Here is a 22,355-nt window from a genome sequence, read left to right on the forward strand (position 1 = left end):
GAAGACTGCAGTTCAGAGAACCCAAAACTCTGACCATGTTCGTCCAGTGAGTAGGCAAAGGCTGGTTAGGTCTGCTAATAGTCTTTTCAAACATGTTTCCTCCCATCACTTTATCTCCCTAAACCTCAGTTTCCTCATTTGTACAAGATTAGATTAAATCCACCATTCTTAGCCTTTTCTGGAACTGGTCAGAGTCTTTTGAGCATCTGATAATAGAAAACTTTTTTCCTTCTGCAAATGTACTTTTGTCTTCACACATTAAGTTTGGGATGCAATTTCAGGGGATTCACGGGTCTCTGTAGCCCATTCATGGCTGGTCCATGAATCTGGGTTTCCTCTGCCTGGACATTCCTTGAGTCTCACACTCCACGAGTCTCACACTCCACAGGCAGTAGAGCACAAAGGTCAAGAGCATGCTTGTGGCCGAGTGTGGTGGCTCATGCCTGTAATCCCAGCACTTTAGGAGGGCGAGGTCAGGAGTTCAAGACCAGTCTGGCCAACATGGCAAAACCCCTTCTCTACAAAAAAATGCCAAGACTAGTTGGGCGTGGTGGCGCATGCCTGTAGTGCCAGCTACTTGGGGAGCTGAGGCAGGAGGATCACTTGAGCCCAGGAGGTCGAGGCTGCAGTGAGTCATGTTCATGCCACTGCACTCCAGCCTAGGTGACAGAGCAAGACGCCGTCTCCAAAAACAAACAAACAAAAAACTCTTAACTGATACATTGTTGGAAATTTGAAAAACGGGAAAAAGGAAAAAAGAAGTAGAAGAATAGAGCATGCTTGCTGGAGCAGGGTCGAATCCGGGTTCTGCCACTTAGCTTTCTCTGTAACCTGGTGTGAGTTACCTAATGCTTCTTGGCCTCACTTTTTCCTCTGTAAAACTAGAATAATGATAGTACTATTATATAATATACTAATACTAATAAGATTATTGTGAAGATTAAATTTGTTGACACCACTTAAAATGGTACCCAGAATATATTAAGTGTTCATTGAATATTCTTTGAGTTTTGCATTCTCTTTTTCCCTATTTGGCACAACCAAGGGGGCTCAAGGGGCAGAAGAGTTTCTGTTTTACCCGGAGAAAGACTATTTTACTGGCAGGAAGAATGCCAAAGGCCACTCTCAGGCGTCAGCCTAGACTTAACAAACAAACACACAAGCAAGAAAGAGCCAATCTGGGCAGCTTCCAGCATTGCTCACTTAAGATAAATTCAACCAGAGAGGTCTTTTGCCAGCCTTTTATCTTTTTCTCAGGGCCCTGTTCAGGCCATCTAACACACACTCCCTCCCCTCGCCCCCCCTACACACACACATACACACACATCACAACACTAGTACCTCAGGCCTGGTTTCACAAACCTGAAACTAGCATCACCTTCTCATTAACAGATGAGGCCACATAAACCTTCTCAGCACATCTCTGGGAACATGAACGATGAGAACCCAGGGAAACAAATGAGTTTCCCATTTGGAAATATGTGTAGGTGAATTAACACATAGCAGCCTTGGTGGAAGACAAGGGAGTGGTGATAAAGGCACAACCAGGTGCAGAAGGGAACCAAAGCATCCCTGGTGCTTCAGTTTCTGGGTGGGGGTAAGTTGGCCCTGCAGGGCTTCTAGCTCCAGCCTTCCTCATTTAGCATAATGAGACTAGGTGTGAGCACTGTATATCCTATTCATCTGACTCCATTCTTTGGCCTCAGGCTGTCCCTCAAACCTCAATTACATCTCACCCCCATAAACGTACGTTGGAAGTTGGTTGCAGAAAGGAAGGCATAAGGCTGCATGGATATACATGACTTTTAGATAAAGGTCACTTCAGCACATCGCTCCCTGAGGGCCCAGGTAGAAGTCACCTGGGGTTGGGAGACAGGTAGCCCTGGGTCCCTGTCCTAGCTTTACTATTAGCTAAATGTGGAGCATGGGCAAATCACTCACCTGCTTTGACTCCCCGTTTCCTCATCTGTAAAGTGAGGAAGAGTGACTTAGATATTTCTAAGATCCATTCCAACATGAATAGCCTAGAATTCTAGTTGCCTGACCCTAAGAACTCACTGACATGTGGGATTGATACTGGAAAGAACAAAAACCACAGTGGTGAACCTAAAATAAATTTGGGGCCAGGAGGAGAAAAGCTCTTCCTCTCCTAATCCCAAATCCTGAATGGCTTTGCCACTTTTTTTCTAAGTGGAAGCATTCTGGATACCAAAGGGGGACTCCCACCCCAGGACTCTGAACTGGTAGTAAGTTGCCTGCTTCCTATGAGGGGAAAGTGTGATATGAAAATGGGAAGTTCCAGCACTGCCCTGCCCAGCTTTATACCATGGATCCTAAAGGCCTGGTTTGCCTGTTGAGAAGAAGAGATGTTTCTCCCTTTCCTAAGCACAAATAGTTGTCACAGGCCAAGTCAGGGGAGTGAGAACAAGCACCCCTGTGCTTTTTATACACAACAGTCCTCTAATTGGCTGGGTGGGTCCCAGGGCTTCAGACCGCTGGGTTAGAATTTCAGGATCATCAGGATACTTCTATTCATCCTCCTACCTGGAAAAACATAAGGTGCCAGTTCCCCACCAACCATTGAAACAGTGGTTTTATAACCCCTAGGGCAGCCTGACACTGATGTCCACTCAAACAACTACTGCAGCCCAGTATTTTTGTGCATGATTGTGGGGTCTAAAGAGGCCCCTTTCCCATGGAGATACCCTTAGTTCTCCTATCAAGTTTGGCAGTCCCAGCCCAAGTTGGAAATAAGGGAAAACTTGACTCAAGGATCCCACAGGGGAATGGATCTCCTACACAGCCCCGCTGGCTCTCTCACTCATTACCCTCCACCAGGAGCCCCAAATGTTCCTCACCCTCCTCTCAGCCATTGCATACGCTATATCTTCAGCCTGAAATGCTACTTCTTGGCCCCACCTCTAGAGCAAAAGATGCTCTGGAGCAGGGTAGCTTGTAGCACTATGACTCTCCTGCAGGTTAGGCTGGGGCAGCGTTTCTGCATTCACCTGCCATTAAGCAGAGTTTTAGGGTTTAAAATTTTTAAGTATTTATCAGTCACTTCCTGTGCACTTAGCCCCAGAGGCAAGATTCTCCTGAAATTCAGACTTCACATCCCTGAGCCTGGGAAGTGGTAGGGATTGGAAACAAGTAGTCTTTCTTGCAAAAAACAGCCATGCAACTTCAGGGGCTATAGTTCCAAGCCCAAAGCCCAACAAATCTTCCAGTATGGGCTATAAAGTTCTCACACCATAAAAATCACAGTAATTTTGTAGCAGGAAGGGTCCCATAGATTATCTAATCCAACTTAATCTTACTACAAGTGAAAATATTAAGGAAGTGTAAAGAGACACATAACAACTCCCTCACTGTCACACAATTAATTTATGACCAAGTCAGGATTATAATTAGGGTTGTTACTCAAAAGTAAGCTAAATACTTTTTTCTAAATTAACTCCAAATCATTCATCAGAACTAATAACATTCCAATCATCTGTTAATTTGTATAAATGATTTTCAGAAATTACTGGGATGATTATTTGTTTGATTTGGATGTCACTAGCTAAATGGTATTTCTGAGCCACGATTTTGATATAAGAAACTGCCTCAAATTCTTCCAATAACTTCTCCCACTGGATTAATGATGATTAGGTTCCAGTTCCTGGTGCACTGTTGCAGCTGGAAGATAGCTGAGAACACTGCCCACAATTCAGGACTACGTATATACACCTTCATGTCAGCATTTCCCACAAAGACTTGCGTAGCCTACGCTGCAGGCCCCATTGACAATGCCGCCTTTAACACTGCCATTACTGGAAATGCCACTAACACCATCTGCCTCACTGCCTGCTTTGCCAAAACTCAGATGCTTTAGAACAGTGAGCCAAGAACTCTGCTTCCTTCGTGCTTCGGCCAACTATCTCTGTCATACCACCACTACTCTGCAGCCTCCATGGATGACACCTGTGAGACATTTATGATTTCAAATATTAGAGAGTTTTTAAAAATATAAACAAGATTATTTATCCTCTCTTGGTATCTGCTGAGACCCCAAGATTGATATTTCATATCATATCATATTCAATGTTTGTTATCAGCTAAATCATGCTAATACTGAAGGCTTATTGACCAATAGTCATTGTAAGATCTTCAACAATGAGCTTCAACTAATTATTATTTTATTTTTATTTTATTGAGTTTAATGCTTAGCTCAGTTACTATTAACCAACCAATATTTTATATCCAATAACCAACTAAAATGTTTCAGTAATTTAATAATTGGTTGCATATTGGATTTGCTTATAACCCAGGTCTCCTGGCCTAAGTTCTATTTGTTATATCATGTGGCCATTCCATGGGAAAAACCTAAGTGGCCAAGAATTTACTCAGTCTTTCAGTGCCTTCAGTTACCTTTCAATACTTTCAGTTATGGTCAGTCTTTCAGTTGACACCAGTAAGGACTCCTGAAGAGTCATCCTTAAATCAACATGCATTTATCATATGCTGACTTTATGCTCAGCAGTGTGCAAGCTATAACATTCTATGAGCCTCAGGATTTATGATAGACTCTTTTATCACTGATAATGAATGAAAATTTCTCATCTGCCTCAAACACTCATCTCTGGTTTGACTTGGTAAAATAGAAAGAAATGGCAGAGAGAAGGATTAGTCCTTCAACATGTCCTGTTTTCCTATAAAGGTCTTTGCAAAGCAAGAAGTCTATTTCTTTTTCCCTGTCAGAAAGAGCCAACAAAAATACCTGACACCAGAAATAGAAAAAAAAATTAAGATGACTATTTGCTGTCTCCAAACAACCCATTTCCTGCTCCGGGGCCACAGTGTGGACTCTAACACAGAAGATTAGCTCTCCCGGTTAGTCATTTAAATGTCCTCATGGCATGCCAGTCTCCATGACTATGCTTACCACCAAAACATCCCACCACTCCATGCACTCACAGCACTCTTCCTTAGAACTCAGAGCATGAAGAATGTAGTAGGAGGCAACCAAACATCAACAATTGATTGAGAGGAATACAGAGCAGAAAAAGGAAAAAATGGTACCCAAGTTAGGATCTGAGATGCAACAGTTGAGCTTATTATGAGGAAGTAACAAGGCACTGGGCTCCTCCAGCCAATAATTCTTTGATTTTATGGATGTTTGATCATATTTGCTATTGAAGATATAAAGAAAAATCCATGCACATGTAACTTTTATGAAGGGAGGAGAGCAAACATTTTCACAAATGTACCATTATGCTATGAAGAGGACAAAATTAAAGCACCCTCAAGAATCAGAATATAGCATGGAACAACTGGAACTTGCATATACTGCTATGGGATGGTAAAATGGTAAAGCACTTCAAAAAATTTTTGGTATTATGCAGAATAGTATATCATATGCTACACATATGAAGTCCCACTTCTAAGTGTATACTCAAAGGAACTGAGTACTTATCTCTACCAAAAGTTTTATACAAGAATAATTATAGGAGTTTTGTTCATAATGGGCCCAAACTAGAAATTATTCAAATTCCCATCTACAGTAGATTGGCTAAATAAAATATTCAAACAAAGTAATATACAACAATGAAAATTAATAGTTGACAACTGCATGCAACAGTAGGATGAATTTCATAAACAAAATGTTGAGTGAAAGAAGCCAGACACAAAGAGTATTTATGCATCATCTAATTCCATTTATATAAAGTACAAAAATGGGCAAAACTAATCTATGTTGCTAGAAAGCAGGATAATGGCTACCTTTGGGGGGTGGTGAGAAAAGCTACTGGAAGGGAGCATGAAGAGAGCTTCTGAAGTGCTGATATAGTTCTGCTTCTTAATCCGGGTACTGTTTAGATGTGTTCAGTTTATGAATTCATAAAATTGAACACTTACGCCGTATACTTTCCCATGTTCATATTTGTGGCAAAATGAAAAAAAAAATGACTCCAATTGTTCTCCAATACCTGCATCCCAGACCTTTACCATCTAATTTTTTGTGCTCTCCCACTCTGACTTGGGGCTTGGCCACATGAGTTGCTTTGGTCAATGAGACTTAGTAAACATGATTTCAGCAGTGGCTTGAAAAATGTTTGAATATTCTGGCTTCTGGTCTTGTTCCTGTGCAATTTCCAGGAAAACATACCCAGGTTAGTCTGCAGGAGGATGAAACAGAGCACAGCAAAGTTGCCCCATTCATCAGTGCCACGGCCATCCTAGATGAGCCAATAGCCAGCTGACTCCCAGTTATGCTTGAGTAAATCAACACAGAACAGAGAACAGTCCAAACAAGTCCAGCTAGGAGCCAAATAAATGCTCGTTTAAAGACATTGAGCTTTGGATAGGTTGTTAAGCAGCATTATTGTATAATAAATAATACAATTATTTACTTCCATTTAAACTTTAAAAATGCATGTAATACAAAATAATCCCACAAATTTGGGCTCAAAAGATTCTCCTAACCTATCTATTTTGAGCATGGCCACACCCTAGAGGAAAGAGAACCTGCCTGAGATCCCACAGGACCAGGATCCCAAAAGCATAACAGGACATCCAAGTAAAATCAAAGTCTAAGACAGCCCGAAACAACTGGCAAACCAACCTGAAGAAGTTCTCTAAGACATCTAAAAATTCTGTCCTGTTTTTCTCAGAAGATGCAGAAGCAAATGGTTGCTTCTGCCACCTCTCATTTTTTTAAATGCCCTCTTACTGCACCCTACTCTATATAAGAAAATCTTTTACAATATTCAACAGGTTGTAAGTATTAAAATACATATATATAAAGCATATTCATTTTTCTTCCTATTTTGGCCATATTTCCCCATGGAGATTTAAAAAGAAAGAGCTTTGTAGTCCCTCTTGGCAGCTTTTAGACCCACCATTGAACATTGATGGGTTTAAACATTCTGCTGGTCTTCTAGCATATAGCTGAGTAATAGCCATGTTACCTGGATTAACCTGAGCTTTTGCAGAACTCAAGATAGGCAACAGCAGGAACAGCACCAAGAGCATTCTGGGAATCAGGATCATCTCAGAAGATGGTGTTGGAACTGGAGTCTGCCACCAACCAATAATGCAAGAAAACAGAAAGAGAAGGAGAGGAAATGAGTGAGGCAGATACTGCCAACATGAATGAATACAATTCTCACAGTTAATTTTGTGTTCCTGCAGTGTTTATTTTTATATGTAGGACTTCGAATCACAGACTTTGGGAGTTGAATGGCACATCCAATAATCACCTAATATAATAATTTTCAAACTCTATCAGATTGCACACTCATGAAATTTAAATTAGCAAAAGTATAGTCAGACAACAAAGTTTTCGTAAGATAAATACTTACCCAAATATTGAATAATGATAAAATAAAACATATTTATCATGTAAACTGATGTTTTCATAATCTTAATATTGATTCCAATATTCAACCAAGGGAAGCATTCAATACTTTTAATGTTTGCCTTTCAAAACATATAAGTTCAATATTTATCCCGATTCATTATCTCTGGAGTGATACCTGGGATTCTGTATTTTCAGGTTTCCCCAAAATGATTCATAATATCTAATCTATGATAATAGATTAGATTTGGAGACATCAGTATGAACTTATGTTTAGCTTAATAAGGATACAAACAGTTACATATGGAAATATTTATAGATATGTGTATATGCCTGGGTTAGTATACACACATATGTTCCATCCGCTGAGAAGGCCTAGAGGCAATGACATCCCAGTAGCAATGAGCAAACTTAGTGCTCAGATCTTGATTTCTAATAACATTCTTTAATAAAAGGAGACAGGATTCCTCAGGAAAATGGCTGATTCTGGGAATGGAGCAGAATATAAACAAGATGGACTTGGAGTACCTTTTAGTGCCAGAAATTGAGAAAATGTACACACAAAAAGATGATGGGGTATGTCAAAGGGACACAGTAGCCAACTTAATGAGTTCCCCCCCCAAAAAAGCAGTATTGAATTATAAACTGAAGAATAAAATAAATATCCATGAGTCCATGCTGCTATAAATCAATGATTGAATAAACAAATGGGGAGAATATGCATATTTCCAATGCAAAAGAATTCCAAATAATTTATGTAGATAATCTGCTCTTAAGAAAATGAAGCATTACTATCTCCCTTCCCCAGCTCCTTAAGAGTAAGTTGCACGTAGTTACTTTGTCCCAAGAAGTACAGTGTAAAAACGGAAAAAGAAAAAGAGTCACTTTTCAGTGGAGAAATCTGACAAACACTTCCTCAAGACAGGTAATCAAGGTTAACATCAACATTGATAAGTCATATTGATAGTATATGTCCTTGATATGATGTGATGAAAATGACACTTTACCTCTGTGGTCTTCCTCCCAAAAACCTATTACCTCAGTCTACTTATAAAAAAATCACCAGAAAAAATCTCAATTGAGGAAAATTCTATAAAGTTCCTGATGAGTAACCCTCAAAACTGACAAGGTCATTAAAAACAAGAAAGTCTGAGAAACTATCACAGCTCAGGGAGCCTAAGGAGACATGATGACTAAGTGTAATGTTATATCCAGACAAAGGACATTAGGGGAAACTGAGGAAATCAGAATAAAGAATGGACTTTAGCTAATAATAATGTATCTATATCAGTTCATACATTTTGACAAATGTACTATGTTAATATAAGATGATAATAATAGGGGAAACTGGATGTGGGATATACAAAGATTCCCTGTACTAGCTTCACAATGATTATGTAAATATAAAACTGTTCTAGAAGGCCAGGCACAGTGGCTCATGCCTGTAATCCCAGAACTTTGGAAGGCCGAGGCAGGTGGATCACCTGAGGTCAGGAGTTCGAGACCAGCCTGGCCATCATGGTGAAACCCCGTCTCTGTTGAAAATACAAAAATTAGCCAGGCATGGTGGTGGGTGCCTGTAAACCCAGCTACTTGGGAGGCTAAGGCATGAGAATCACTTGAACCCAGGAGGTGGAGGTTGCAGTGAGCCGAGATTGTGCCACTGCACTCCAGCCTGGGCAACAGAGCGAGACAAAAAAAAAAAACTGTTCTAGAATACAAAGTTGATTTTTTAAAAATTCCCTCTGAGTCACACTAATAATCAAGCAAGCATTGGATGCACTATTAGAAACAGTATGTGACACAATATTATAAAGAGAGAAGAAATTCCCTTAAGCTGGAGTGATTAGGGAAGGCTTCATGGAGAAATAAATATCTGATCAGATTCTTGAAGGATGGACAAGACTTTAATAGGCAATAACAGGGATGGAGTAAATAAAAGGATGACATGAGTAAGGCACTTTCTTTTTCAGGAAACGGAAGCTTTCTAAGACAATTTCTAAGCAGTATAATACTGACACACCCAGAGGGGTTAAAAAAAAAAAAAAAAAAAGCAATGTAGTCAGATGGTTTTGACTGAAGAGGATGGATCCAAAGCAAATAAAACATGAAAGATTTAAATGGCCCCATAGTGAGGGGCTGAGGGGTATGTGATCCACAACTACAAAGGGTGATGAGCATAGTTTCATAGCATTGATTTGGATAAGATAAAATACATGTCTCAGTGTTCCTAGCCACTTCCAGCAACAGGAACACTATTTCCATAAATAAGTCCCTAAATAAACATGCCCAGAGAAAGAAACACACAGGTGAATCCTGGAGACATTGGTCTTGGCTATAATTGAGCACTAACTCATGACCATAATCCAGGATGTCCTTCCAGAGAGACCCTAGCTCTTTGTAAGCAGCCATTCAATAAGTGCTGAGGCCCAGGACTGACTTGGCTCACCGCCCTCTCCTAGCAGTCTTTTGCAGAAGAGTCCTAGAATTCGCTCTCTCTCTCCTGTGTCACCTCTCTCATGGGTTACTGGTCATAACTTCCTCCCCTCCATAACCTTCCCCAATAATTCCTTCTGCAAAGAATGTCTCCCACACCTCATTTCCTTTCTTTCCTTCACCAAAACACATGCTTGATTTAACTCTACTGGATCCTTCACAACATTGTTATAAAATTATCCATTTAATCATTAACTTCAAAATGGTTCATTCTTATATTGCCAAAGTATTACTTTATATCGTGCACAAAGTATGTGCTCAAAAATGGTTTTTAACTGAAATAAGCCAAACCTACTAAGTGTTCAAAAAATGTTGACTAATTTACTTGTTGAAACTGTTGCTGGGCTTCAAGCTGCGAATCTCCAAAAGCAGTAATTATTTTTCTGTTTTGCTTAAAATTAGATGACTGTCAGCTAACAAACAAAGCACTGTAAAGCACCTAGAAGTATTATACCTATACCATGTATATCTACTGCGAATCAGAGACCATCTCCTACAATATTCACAGTAACTCAGTGAGGTTTGTTTTCAACAAGGAAGCTAAGGAGAAAGAGGTTAAAGCAGATCAGGTAACACACCTGATAGGTGACCAAACTCATATGTGAACCTAAGGCTTGTGTTACTTCAAAATCCACATGCGTTTTTGTGTTGTTGTTGTTGTTGTTCCTTCTTTTGTTTTTGCTCATCATCACACTATATCATCCTTTGATCTGGGCTCCACCTGCCTCACCAGAGCTGCCCTTCTCCTCATCCTTTCCACCTCAGTCACACTGGGGCTTCTTTTCTTTTTTCTTCCATTTTCTTTTGCCTAAGGACCTCTGCCGAGAAGTTTCTCTCCTCTCTTTGCCTAGCTCAAATCTCCACTAAATGGTCACTTTCTCAGCAAAATATTCTCTGATCCTCTTGGTTGTTACATGCTCTAAAAACATAATGTTTCTATATAGAAATAATCATAGTTTCTCATTATATATTCATTGCTGTGATTGTTTAATTTGTATTCCCCCCCAAAACACACAAGCTCCATGTTCATTTTATTCATTAGTGTAGTCTCAACACTACCAGAGTGCCTGATAAGTATTTGCAGAATGAATTAATGATTGTCTTGAGCCATATATTCAGTGACTACATCTGTTCATTCTAAATTCCATACCCTAAAAGGAAGTATCTCCAAAGCTTATTGTGAGCAGAATCACCCTTTTCTGCACCTTTGAATGAGTCTTTCCAAGGTTTCAATATTTAAACAATGTGACATGTGAACAGAACCCAAAAGTATACATGGAAGCATGTCAAGGAGCTACTAGAAAAGCCCTTCTCTACCCACTTCTTTAGTTAGTAGTACAAACCCCTTTGACAATTTATTTAAGCCTTAAGAAATAAAACTCAAAATGCAAACACCCCTGGTCAAGCCATTGGCCTTCATTCATTCATTCAGCAACTATTTTGTAAATATCTATTAGGTGCTATTACAGGTGATAAGCACATCAGTAAAAAAGGCAAAGAAGGTTCCTGCCAACATGGAACTTATAGTACATAAGAAAACAAGTAAATGAAGAAGAATTTTAAAGAAACATATGTACAGGGAAGAAAATAAAATAGAGTAATGTAATAGAAAGGGAATAAGAGCTGTTCTAGGTAAGGTGGCCAGCAAAGGCCTCTCTGAGCATGCAATTGGTATAGAAATAGATAAGCAGAACATTGAAGAGAGTGAACAACCCAGAAAAGACTCATGAATAAATGGAAATGTACTACATGAGAAAGGGGGCATTTAAACTTGGTGAAGAAGTTTCAGATGCTTTAGTAGCCTTTCAAAAGCAAATGAAGGTATATCTACACCTCACAAAAATGAAGAGCCCAAAATGTAACGATGGAATCATAAGAATATTTCAAGGAAAATCTAGAAAAATTTGCTATGAGCTAAAGATAAGGAAGGCCTGCACAAATGAAACATGGAAAGCAAAATCCAGAAATGAAAAGAATAATAAATTTTTCCATCAAAATTCAAAACTTCTTTAAGACCAAAAGACATCATAAACATAACATGTAAACAACTGGCTAAGATAAATATTTGAAATTGTATAATGAAATAACTTCTAGTATTAATAATCTCTATAAATCATTTTTTAAAAGCCACTAGAAAAATGGGCCAAGTAAATAAAAAGCATTCAACAGGGGAGACAATATAATGCTGTAAACATCTAAAAGTATTCAACCTCGCAAGTACTCACAAAGACAAACATTAAAGCAGTAGTTGAATGCCAATTTTACCTATTAGATTGGCAAAATTTTAAAGTGTGATAATATAAAATTTGGCAATAATACGGCAAATGCATGCTCTCATACTCTGCTGCTGGGTATATAAATTAGAAGACAATTTCAATAAAAATACATGTACCATAATTTCTATATCCCATTTATTATTATTTACCCTAAAGAAAGACTTGAGTGTGTACACAATGAGGCATGCACAAAAAAAGTGTTTTGCAATATATTTTTAACAACAAAAACTTAGAAAAATGTCTACCAACAGGATAATGTTATTAACTATAGTATATTCCTACTGTGAAATGCTATGCAATAGTAACAACGAATGCATTAGAGCTACTCACAGTTACAAGGGTTGAAGTCTATGACATGTTTTTAGGCGAACAAGAAGGTTGCAAAGTTTATGTAAAGCACACTATATATTTTTATGATAGATACACACTCATGTACATTTATATATATATATAAGATCTGGAAGATTAAACACCATGCTGACAGCAGTGGTTCCCTCAGAGACGGAGTTAGGAGATGGACTGCTGTATTTGTAAGAGGAGATTGTGAATGGTGATCAAAGGCAGACTTCAGCCTTATTTGTAATGTTTTGACTTTCAACAAGGAAAATGTGTTCCTTGTTAATGTCATTTATATTAGCTTTTCTGACAAAACCAAACAAAACATTTTTCCTGGAAGCAGGTTATCAGAATCTCAAGGACGCTTTCTGTGCATTTCCGAGAGTTGGAGGTGTGGGAGGACCACGTCCTATACTTCAAGAATCACTTGTTGTAGTGCGAAATGTCTTAGCACATCTTGCACGTGAATAGAGTGGAAGAAGAAAACAGTTGAGAATTACTGCCTGTTTCTATTTTAGAATTCCTGAACTTTATCAGTTATTTATAGATGCATTATATCATTGAGCCTCACCACAATCCTGTGGAGAGAAATTATCATCTCCTTTTGACAATAGAAAAGTACGGCCTTAAGTTACTTCACCCTCAATTGAGGCTATTTTACCTGGTCTGGTTGCTGCTTCCCATTCATTGTGCTGAATTAGAGTTTGCTTCTTTACCTGTCTTTCAGACAAGCCTGACCGTGAGTCATTGAAGGTCAAGGATCTTGCGTATCTCTATCTCGAAATGAGATTAATTTTCACTTGCTTGGGTCACTAAGTTAGAAGACCACAGAGTTAGAACTGGATCCCAGTTCCCCTGCCTCCAAGGTCAGTGTTTCTAGGCCCACAGCCCAATATTTACCAAAGAACATCAAGGAGCATGTGGCTCAGAGAGAATATGTCCTTTGTAGTAAAGAACCCACTTCCCTCTTCACAGTCAAAATCCTCTTCCCTAGCCAAGCTGGATGGACATTCCAAATTGATTTCAAAGGAAGTCATGGCTCAGGACTTCCCAGATCTGACAAAAGACCACCAGCTCTCTATCTCAGGACTGCCCCACTGGGATCTGGACAGGCCATGTGTCCAAGCCACCAGGAAACCAGGAAGTAAAATGGAAGATCAGGCAGACAGGAGTGTGGCAGCCACAACTAGAAATTAGCAGCTCTCCAGGAAAGAAAAAAGCAAGAGTGTGAGAGGTTAAATGTTTCACAAATTATCTCTGTACTTGGGTGAGCTTCCAAAAGCCTTTTTCTGAGACACATTCAGGGCCAAATCATGGTGAAAGGGTAAGTTATCTGCACATTCTGCCTGACACAGTTCCAGTCCATGTAGGGTTCTTATAGGCAGGGTTTGCTCCTACCTATAAGAACTTCAATGAATATGTGGCTCATGGATGAGCCAGGAATATGTGGGCATCCTAGGTCAGCTCTTGGTTGTACACACATGACACCATATTTCTCTTTTCCAACTGTCTTAGCAATCAGATCATTTCCCAAAACAAGCTTCACACTAGTGCTCAGATAGGATGGTATGGGGACACAGCTAGGAACCTTGGGAGATAAGTGCTGAAATGATTTTTGACCTGCCAAGTGAGAAAGAGTGAGCAGGAAGTTAAGGTCTCCCTCTTGCCTGGTTTATACCCCTGGTGATCTCAGAGCAAGCCCCAGCACTCTGGACTGGTGGAAACAGCAGCCCTTCAGTGGTTCAAAACACAAGCCCTACTGCAATGTCTGTTTCTTGCTTTAGATCTAAATACACATGATAGATTATATACGTATATACATACATATGTGCATGTGTGTGTGTACATATATATGTGCATGTGTGTATATATGTGCATGTGTGTGTATATATGTATGTGTGTACATATATAAATATATATTTAAATGATATAGATATGAAGAGAAACACCTTTGAAATGTAGCTATAATAGTGAACTACATTTCTTTGGAAAAATACCACCATCATTTCCACCCCAGTGATAATATGGAAAGTAAGAAGAGCAGGCAACTCCTGGATCTTTTGCTCCAACAAAATGGAAAGTTTGAGTACCTCCATTCTTCCTAAGCCCCTCAGGAGTGACCATAACTCAAATATGGTAGAACTCTTTTTTCTCCAAGTCTGATCATTGGCAAAAACCAACTTTTTCTCTGAAGCAGAACTAGGGGTATACCCCACTGTAAGAAATGCCTAAAGTTACCAAACTCATAAATCATGAAACGTTTATCTACACTACAGAGTAGTTCTTTGCAAAAGGATTCAATGCCGGGTAACTTTAAATAACAAATCCCACACAGTACATTTAAAATAACATTCAGTATACAAAAATATTCCATCTACTTACCAAACTCATAAATCACTAGAAGAGTAGCCATTACAAAGTAATTCATCCCTTGACAAAAGAATCCAGTGCTGGGTTCCTTTGAATAGCAAATCTTTTCAGTACATTCAAAACTGATGCAACATACCAAGATCCAGTTTATACCCAACTTTTCAGGAGTACGGCTTGTGTAAAAAGAAAGACATGTCTGATTTGGTAGATGGCCATTCTCTCCATGGAGTCCATTTTTCCAGATCCAAAAGCTAGGGACTATCTGAGGTGGCCTCGACTTTGCTGAAGAATGAAAATTCAGATTTCCCCCAGGGATCTTGACACTGAGCCTGTGATCTGGACCGGAGAGGAAGTGCTGGTCCTCCAGGAAAATCATCTGTGGCCTGTAGCCCAGGCCAGGCCTCTCCACCTAAGCTCAAATACACCTCCCCTGCAGGAAAGGTAAGACCCTGGAAGGGCTGGAGTACGAAGGGGAAAAGAGATAAAGGGACAGGTCAAGTTGGGGCAGGCAAATACAATGTGTGTGTGTGTGTGTGTGTGTGTATGCATGACTGTGTGTAGCACTTGCATTTGTGTGTGTTGAAGATTAAGATTTGGTGGGAGAAGAACACCCCCATGATTTAGGGCTATGTATTTTAATTCAGGGGCCATTCAGGGCATTTAAATCTTGTTTTTCCTCTCTGCTGAGTCATTTTCATTTCAGATTAAACAAATATGAAGAGCAGTCTTGGAGTATTTCATATTAAACAAACAAAATGAGCTTGGTTTTGGCAAGAGATGGGCCCTCAAACACATACACAGAAACAAACAGCAGAGCTGTCCCAAACACTCGCATCTCATGTTCTGTTTCTATTCCTGAGGATTTGTTGAAGTTTTCCTAACTCTCAACTTTCCTCTGGGAGTCCCAACCTCGTGCTTGTCAAAATGCAGCCCCTCGGTGTGGAGCCAAAGGCCCAGAATGACCCCTTCCGTAAGTATCTGGGCACATAGGATGTGCCCCAGGTGACCTGAGGTGACCCACACTGGATGAAATAGCAAGCTCCACTTCTGCCTTTGTTAGAAGAGTACTTTGCTCCCCTCCATCTCAGTCTTTTCTTCTGTAAAATGAGATGCTAGAGTTTGTAGAAGAGGTGAGGGGGGAAAGTGCTAGATGGCTATCTCATTCTCTCACTCCTTTCTAGGAAGACAAGAGGATGCTGAGTCACATCACTATTATAGAAAACATCCCTCTTCCAGGGGCAGAATGGAGTCACAGAACATTGACTGCATTACATCATTCACCTAGTTTCCTGTCTGTACTATACACACTGGAAACGTCAAATACAACGTCTTCATTTGATTACTGGGAGGAAGAAGGAGAGAAAATGCAAACTGAAGGCAGAGCATTTTCCAGATACAAAACAGTGTTTTGGAAGTGTTATAATCCAGTATCCCTCGGCCTGCTAAGACCCTGGACAAGTTACTCAACCTTGGTGAGCCCTAGCAATCTCTGGCTTTTCATTTGGATCTTTTACTCTCACCTCTAACTTGCTGGAAACTTTTCTGCACGTGAGTATCTTTCCCAACCAGCTCCTATCATTTTGTTTCCCACCGTACCTTCTGTCCCAGGCTCCGCAGCCCTTGGAAGCGTGTGCTGGTGAGCAGAGGGCCATCTTTCCACATTACTGGGCACAAGAGGGTCAGCCTAAGGGACTGTGGTCAGAGGGTTTTGAAATCAACCAAGGAAACATGTCAGCCCTCAAAATCATAGAACCATATGGTAAAAACCTGAAGGGACCTGAAAGCTCATCTTTCTCAATTCTCTCCAATTGGAGGTGATAAAAATAAGGCAGCCCAAAAAGCAGAGTGACCTCCCCAGGGGCAGCAGCTGCTCACAGGCAAGGCCAGGCCCCTGGTATTCCAGCCTAGCACTTGTTCTCTTATCACACTATCCCTATTAGCCCAACTTCCTGTTTTTCCTTCCTAAAGCTCTGAGCCACCCGTACCTTCTTTAGGCCCTGTCTGTCTCTGATAACTGGTTTCTTTAAACCAGATTGAAGTTACTTCCTTCCACCCTCTGAGCCCCTGCACTCAATGTTCTGCCTCCTACCTCCCTTGCTGCTCCTTATGAGTCACCTTGTCTGAGACCAGGCTTGCTGGGTTTGAGTCCTGTCTCCCACCTCTCATCAGCAGCATGCACCTGGGCACACACTTGAACCTTGGCACCTCTGTCTTCTCACCTGTAAAAATGGGAGTAATAATGGCACCTGCCCATAGAAATGTTGTAAGGATGAAATGAGTTAACACGTAAGAAGTGCCTAGAACCTAGTGCCTGTCTCATAAATGTTACCATTTATTTGTATTTCTCTTTTGTTTTCACTGTGCCTGGCATCATGTTCTCAATAAATTTGCAAAGTTAGGGGCAAAAGGCATGCCACCCCTAGCCATACCCTTATTTCTGTATCCCTTAACACCTATATAGTAAGTACTCACAGAATATCTGTAGGTTGGTTGGCAGGTATTTACATGATAGTAAAACAGGCAAAAACAACAATACAAATTTCCTGCCTTTGACCAGGACATTTCGCTTGGTCCATATTGTGAGTGAAGCTGCCTCTGGAGAAAGTGCCTTGGGCTTCAGCAGTCATGAAAGACCCAAGTGGTTTCCCATGAACCAGCAGAGCAGAAATCAGCCTGGGCTGAGGAGAACTGAGTGGCAGCCACTTCTGTGGGGGCAGTGATGTGATTACGCTGCTTGATCAATACTGTGAGTGAGAGTGCTCACACCCCAAGAAGCTTCCAGTTCAGCCACTCAAAGCCACAAGGCCCAGGAGCTTGTTTTGATTGTGCCATTTCCACCAGGACCATCCTACTCTTGCAGTTATGGCTGTGCTGCCTCTTGAGAACACATGGCTCTGAAGGGCTGCTAACTTTTAGCGCAGGCCCAATCAACATGGCCTGAAGCATCACTGAGACATCAATCAATTCTATCTCACCTAGCTATAGGAACCCCTCCTGAACCCAGAAGAGATCACGTGTGATGCCAATAGACCCTCCTTCCTGATCCCTTCAGGAGACCCTCCTTGGAGAGAAACTTGGGCTCAACTTCCCAGACACCAGGCAGGGTCTGTCTACCCTTTTGGCAGAGCAGTCTTAGTGTCTTTCCCTTAACATACTCAAGACTCAGGATATCAAGGCCTACCCTGGTGTTTTTACCACAAAGAGATGGAGACCTCTCACCTTCTCTGAAACCATCAGAGACAGAAAGGATTTCTCCTCCCAGGCCTTTGCAACCATATCCTGTAGTGATAACTTCAGAAATGCTATGGGTGAGGAACTTCTAAAACAGCCAGGTACTAACTAGTCTCTGGGTTTAGGGACACTTTTCTGTCAGTGTAGGAAGTATGAGCTGGTTAAAAGTAGAAAATGGTATCACTATTAAAATTAAATGGGACAATGCATATAAAGAACTTATAGTACAATTCCTGGGATATAGTAAGTGCTTATAAATATCAATTTTTGAATAGCGGTATGAATAGAATGGTGTATAGGAAGAAAAAGATCAGCAGTCGAGGTGGCAATCATATGTTTAGCATCTATTGTGAGCTCAGGACTGGTTGAGTCACCTGGGGCAACACAACAATAACAAAAAGTCAGTCTTTTTTTCTTGCCAGGAGGAGATTTACATGACTAGCGCCTGTGAGCATTTGGAAAAACCAAAAAGACAATGAGCAAGCAGCTTCACGCCAGGCCATGGCTGCAGGGTTGGTGCAATAGATTAGAAGATGTATAAGTGGACCTGGATGAATAACAGACTTTAGAAAAGACCATGAAGAAAAAATACAAAACAAGCAATCTTGAAAAATTGCAGTCTCAACATCCAGGCTGTTGAAAAAGGCAAAGGCTCAGGAAGACCTTCAATTGTGAGAGGGAGAAAGAAAGCGAGAGTTGAATTCAGAACAGACCAGTTTGTTCTCCATCCTCACCAATCCCTGACAGCTGTAGACCTCATAGGGACTTAGAAGGCCTTCTAAGGCTCAATTGCATTGGGAAAAAGAAGCAGGATGAAGACACACGGCAGTGGCTCTAAACTTAATCTACCCCTTTTTTTCTGATGTTAGGCATGGTAGAACAAAGCAGATTGGCCCAGGGACATACAGACACTAAGAGTGAAGGCTCTCTAGCCCCATACCTAGGAAGAATATGGCCCAGGAGTTCCTGCCTGAATCCCAGAGCCTGAAAGCCTCATTCAGCAGTTGGATTAGCACCAAGTGTCTGGGATTCTTTTCCTGGTCCCTACCCTTTCCTCCAAACAAGTCAGTCCCTCAGCACCTGCAGTTTCTGCAATCCTTGCCAAGATAATAAAGTCATTGATCAAGAGAAGTTCAGCTTCTAACCCCTTCCATTTCATGCTTCCTTCACATTGCTGGCTGGACATTCTCTTCTGCGTTAATTTAACTTGCAGCCTCTGAACCAAGCAGTGCAGAAAATATGTTTGTTCAAGGTGATTAAACATCTATAGGCTCCATCTCCACTCAGGAAGCTTCCCCTTGAGTCACCAGCATCTGGTACCTACTTTTGATAAGTAAAGAGCCCTCCTCTCTATCCTACCAGGCCCGCTCCTCTCCACTTTCTGGCCCAGGTTAAAAATACCACACTGCCAGGGCCAAGTGTGACACCAAGGGCTTGCCCCATGCTAGCCTCAGAGGCTTCTCAATCTCATTCTCAGAATGCCCTTGCTTGGGTCTAACCTCCCAGCAACTCCACCTCTCCTGCAGAAGACTCACATTTATCAGCCCCTTTGCACAAGAGCTTATGGCTTGTGAGTTGCCCCTTTTCACCAGGTAAATGTATGCTTTCCTTCAAACTCTTGCTCCTATCTGACTTGCCTACCCACCTGTGGGCTCAGACGATGCTTTGAGGATATGAATATATATGAATGTAGAATTTTTCAGTGGTAGTATCTTTATGCATGTCTGTCTCCCTGGCTAGGCTTGAGGAAAGGGTCTTGTCATGGTCTTCTTTACATTCTTATGCAGAGCACAGAGTTGGGTGATAATCAGTGAATGTGCTGGGTAGATGAGTGGATGGCCTGAGGGCTCTGCAGTGTCCAGGAATGGCTGCTGACCTGTTCATCTCACTGCCAGGAGTTGAAAAGATGTCATACACAGATGTCATACACACTATGCTCTTATCTTCACCATGGCACTTCTTCTAGGCCATAATAATCTGTCTCCTCTCTTGAGTGATTCACTGCACCTATTCCCCAAAACTTAGCAGATAACCATTTAGTGACTTAAATTGCTCCTTAATTGTGTTAGCGTGTATGTGTGAAATTTTTATCTCCTCCTCAAGACTGTAAGTCCCTGAAGGGCAAGAATATTTTGCATGTCTCAGGGCTTATGAGAGTACTGATAAACATTTATGGAGCACTTATTATGTATCAGGCAGTGTGCTAAGATTTACATGAATTTTCCTCATTTGGTTCAGGGCCTCAGAAGGATCTTGAACAAGTGAAGAGAACAGAAGCAGAAACTTAGCCAGATGACAGTAAGCTGGCCTCTGGGCCTGAGTTCTAGTCCCAGATCTGCCACTCAGCACCCCAGGGCCTAAGCAGTCGTCCCATACCCAGAATGGGCTCAGCTCCCTCTTCATTCCAACAAGGAGGCTGGAATGAGTGAAAATGGAGGAGTTCCAAGGCCCCTGTCTGCCCTGGCACTGTAAATTCTACCAGCCGTGGTTCTAAACACTCCAGCGGGTGCACCACAACAGAATAGAGCTGCCCCCTGATCCAGAAGGAATGCTGCTCCCCCTTTAGCCCAGGCACATACTGTATTACAGTAATGAGAGATTTGGCTGCTTTAAATATCACAAAACAAAAACAACGGACAGCCCGAGTTCATCATCCCCATCCAGACCACAGAGGAGCACACCGCCAGGCCGAGGCCAGAGCGACATGGTGAGAGAAGCCCACACAGTCGCTTTCAGGGATCCATTGGCTCGTAGCTGGAATGAAAATCACCAATGGCAGGGGCTGTTAAGAGGCAGTCAGGGGGACAGCCCTCAAGGTCACATTGGGACAAAGAGGCCCTGGCTGTAGTGAGATTGGATATCTGGAATCCTGGATCCACCAGAGATGAGCTGGTGCCAAGCCTGAGGCTACAGGAACCACGGTCTCTCACCTCTGGGAGAGCCAGGAAAGTCCAGCCAAAGGTCTCCACAGAAATGAGGCTACAGTCTCCCTCTGGGTCCTGGGAGGCATCTGCAAAGCAGAACAGCAAACATTAATCAGAAGGGCCAGAGTGGGTGAGCATGCAAAAAGCACAGGAGCCAGGTCCTTTTTCTCTCAATGATTCCCCCAAAAGCAAAAGGGCAAATCTTCAGGGGATTCTGGCAGGCCCTGCATGGAAAACCCCTTGAAGCAAGAGCTATGCTGTTGAGAGTCCTTAGTAAACCCCCATTATGTGAAATGGCCCCGGACTATTCAGAAGCCTTATCAGATAGTGCTATAGACTGGATGTGTGTTCCCCCAAAATTCCTATATTGAAATTCTAACCCTCAATGTGACAGTATTAGGAAGTAAGGCCTTTGAGGAGTGATTAGGTCATGAGGGTGGCACCCCGTTTCAGGGTCCTTTTAAAAGAGACCCCACAGAGATGCCTCACTGCTTCTACCATGTGAGGACACAGTGAGAACGTGCCATCCATAAACCAGGCAGTGGGCCCTAACCAGACCCTGAATCTGCCAGCACCTTGATCTTGGATGTCCTAGCCTCCAGGACAATGAGAAATAAATTTCTGTTGTTTATAAGGTACCTGGACTATCTTTTTTTTATTATAGTATCCAAATGGGGTAAAGTAGATAGTCATTTGATGTTGGTATGTGTCAAATCAGGGTGAAAAGCATGTACATGAAGGAACTCCCTACATGGACAATGAATAAGGTTCATGCACACTCTCTTCCTGCAGAATTGGCTTTGCTGCCCCTTTACAACCCTCAGGCTGTTAGACTCCATTGCTCCAAGGCATTTCCTGGTGATTGGGGAATGGAACAGGCATTTATCTCAGCAAGGTAGGGATTAGGGGCAGGGAGTTGCTTTATCTATATCCCATCTACCCCATAATAAATGGTACCTCTGCCAGAATAGAAAATTGATAAAAGATTTGCCAATATTTTTTGTTTGATAGCAAAGACACATGGGCAACTCTTTCCTAAGCTGTAGGTTCTTTGTAGGATAAGGCCTCCCAATAACTGTGTCAGCCAGGGCTTTAAAAGGGAGACTGAAGGTCTAAAGTCAAATGAAGGATGCCACCACCTCTGCCAAGATTCTGCTCAGCATTAACTGCAGGAATGTGCAGATCTGTCTCCTCTCTTGTGTGCAATAGGAGCCAATGGCGTATGATGTCATCAATCCCATGGGGATCCCGGCATGCACACAGAGTATCAAACTCATTTTGGAAAGACAGACACACTCTGGAAAGTGTGGAGGGGGAGAAGCTATGGGGAAAAATCCATTAGACATGAAAACCAGAAACTGGAATAACTACATAAAGGGAGCTTAT

The 22,355-nt window shown here is 41.5% G+C and overlaps 1 protein-coding gene across 3 annotated transcripts in view; it reads right to left on the reverse strand.

Moving 5' to 3' along the window:
- Positions 1-22,355, reverse strand: part of DDR2 (discoidin domain receptor tyrosine kinase 2) — a 151,896-nt gene that overhangs the window by 58,133 nt on the left and 71,408 nt on the right. Inside the window, exons 3-4 of one of the 3 annotated variants that reach the window (XM_024247964.3) lie at positions 20,976-21,055; positions 6,948-7,056 (exon numbers count right to left, since the gene is read on the reverse strand). The exons of 1 other annotated variant lie outside the window; for it this stretch is intronic. In XM_024247964.3, coding sequence (XP_024103732.1) covers positions 6,948-7,029 — 82 coding nt within the window. In that variant the 5' untranslated portion in view covers positions 7,030-7,056; positions 20,976-21,055. The remainder of the gene's footprint in view (positions 1-6,947; positions 7,057-20,975; positions 21,056-22,355) is intronic. One more of the 3 variants, XM_024247957.3, reaches the window with a different exon arrangement.

Source organism: Pongo abelii, chromosome 1 (assembly GCF_028885655.2).
Source record: "Pongo abelii isolate AG06213 chromosome 1, NHGRI_mPonAbe1-v2.0_pri, whole genome shotgun sequence".
Taxonomy (NCBI): Eukaryota; Metazoa; Chordata; class Mammalia; order Primates; family Hominidae; genus Pongo; species Pongo abelii.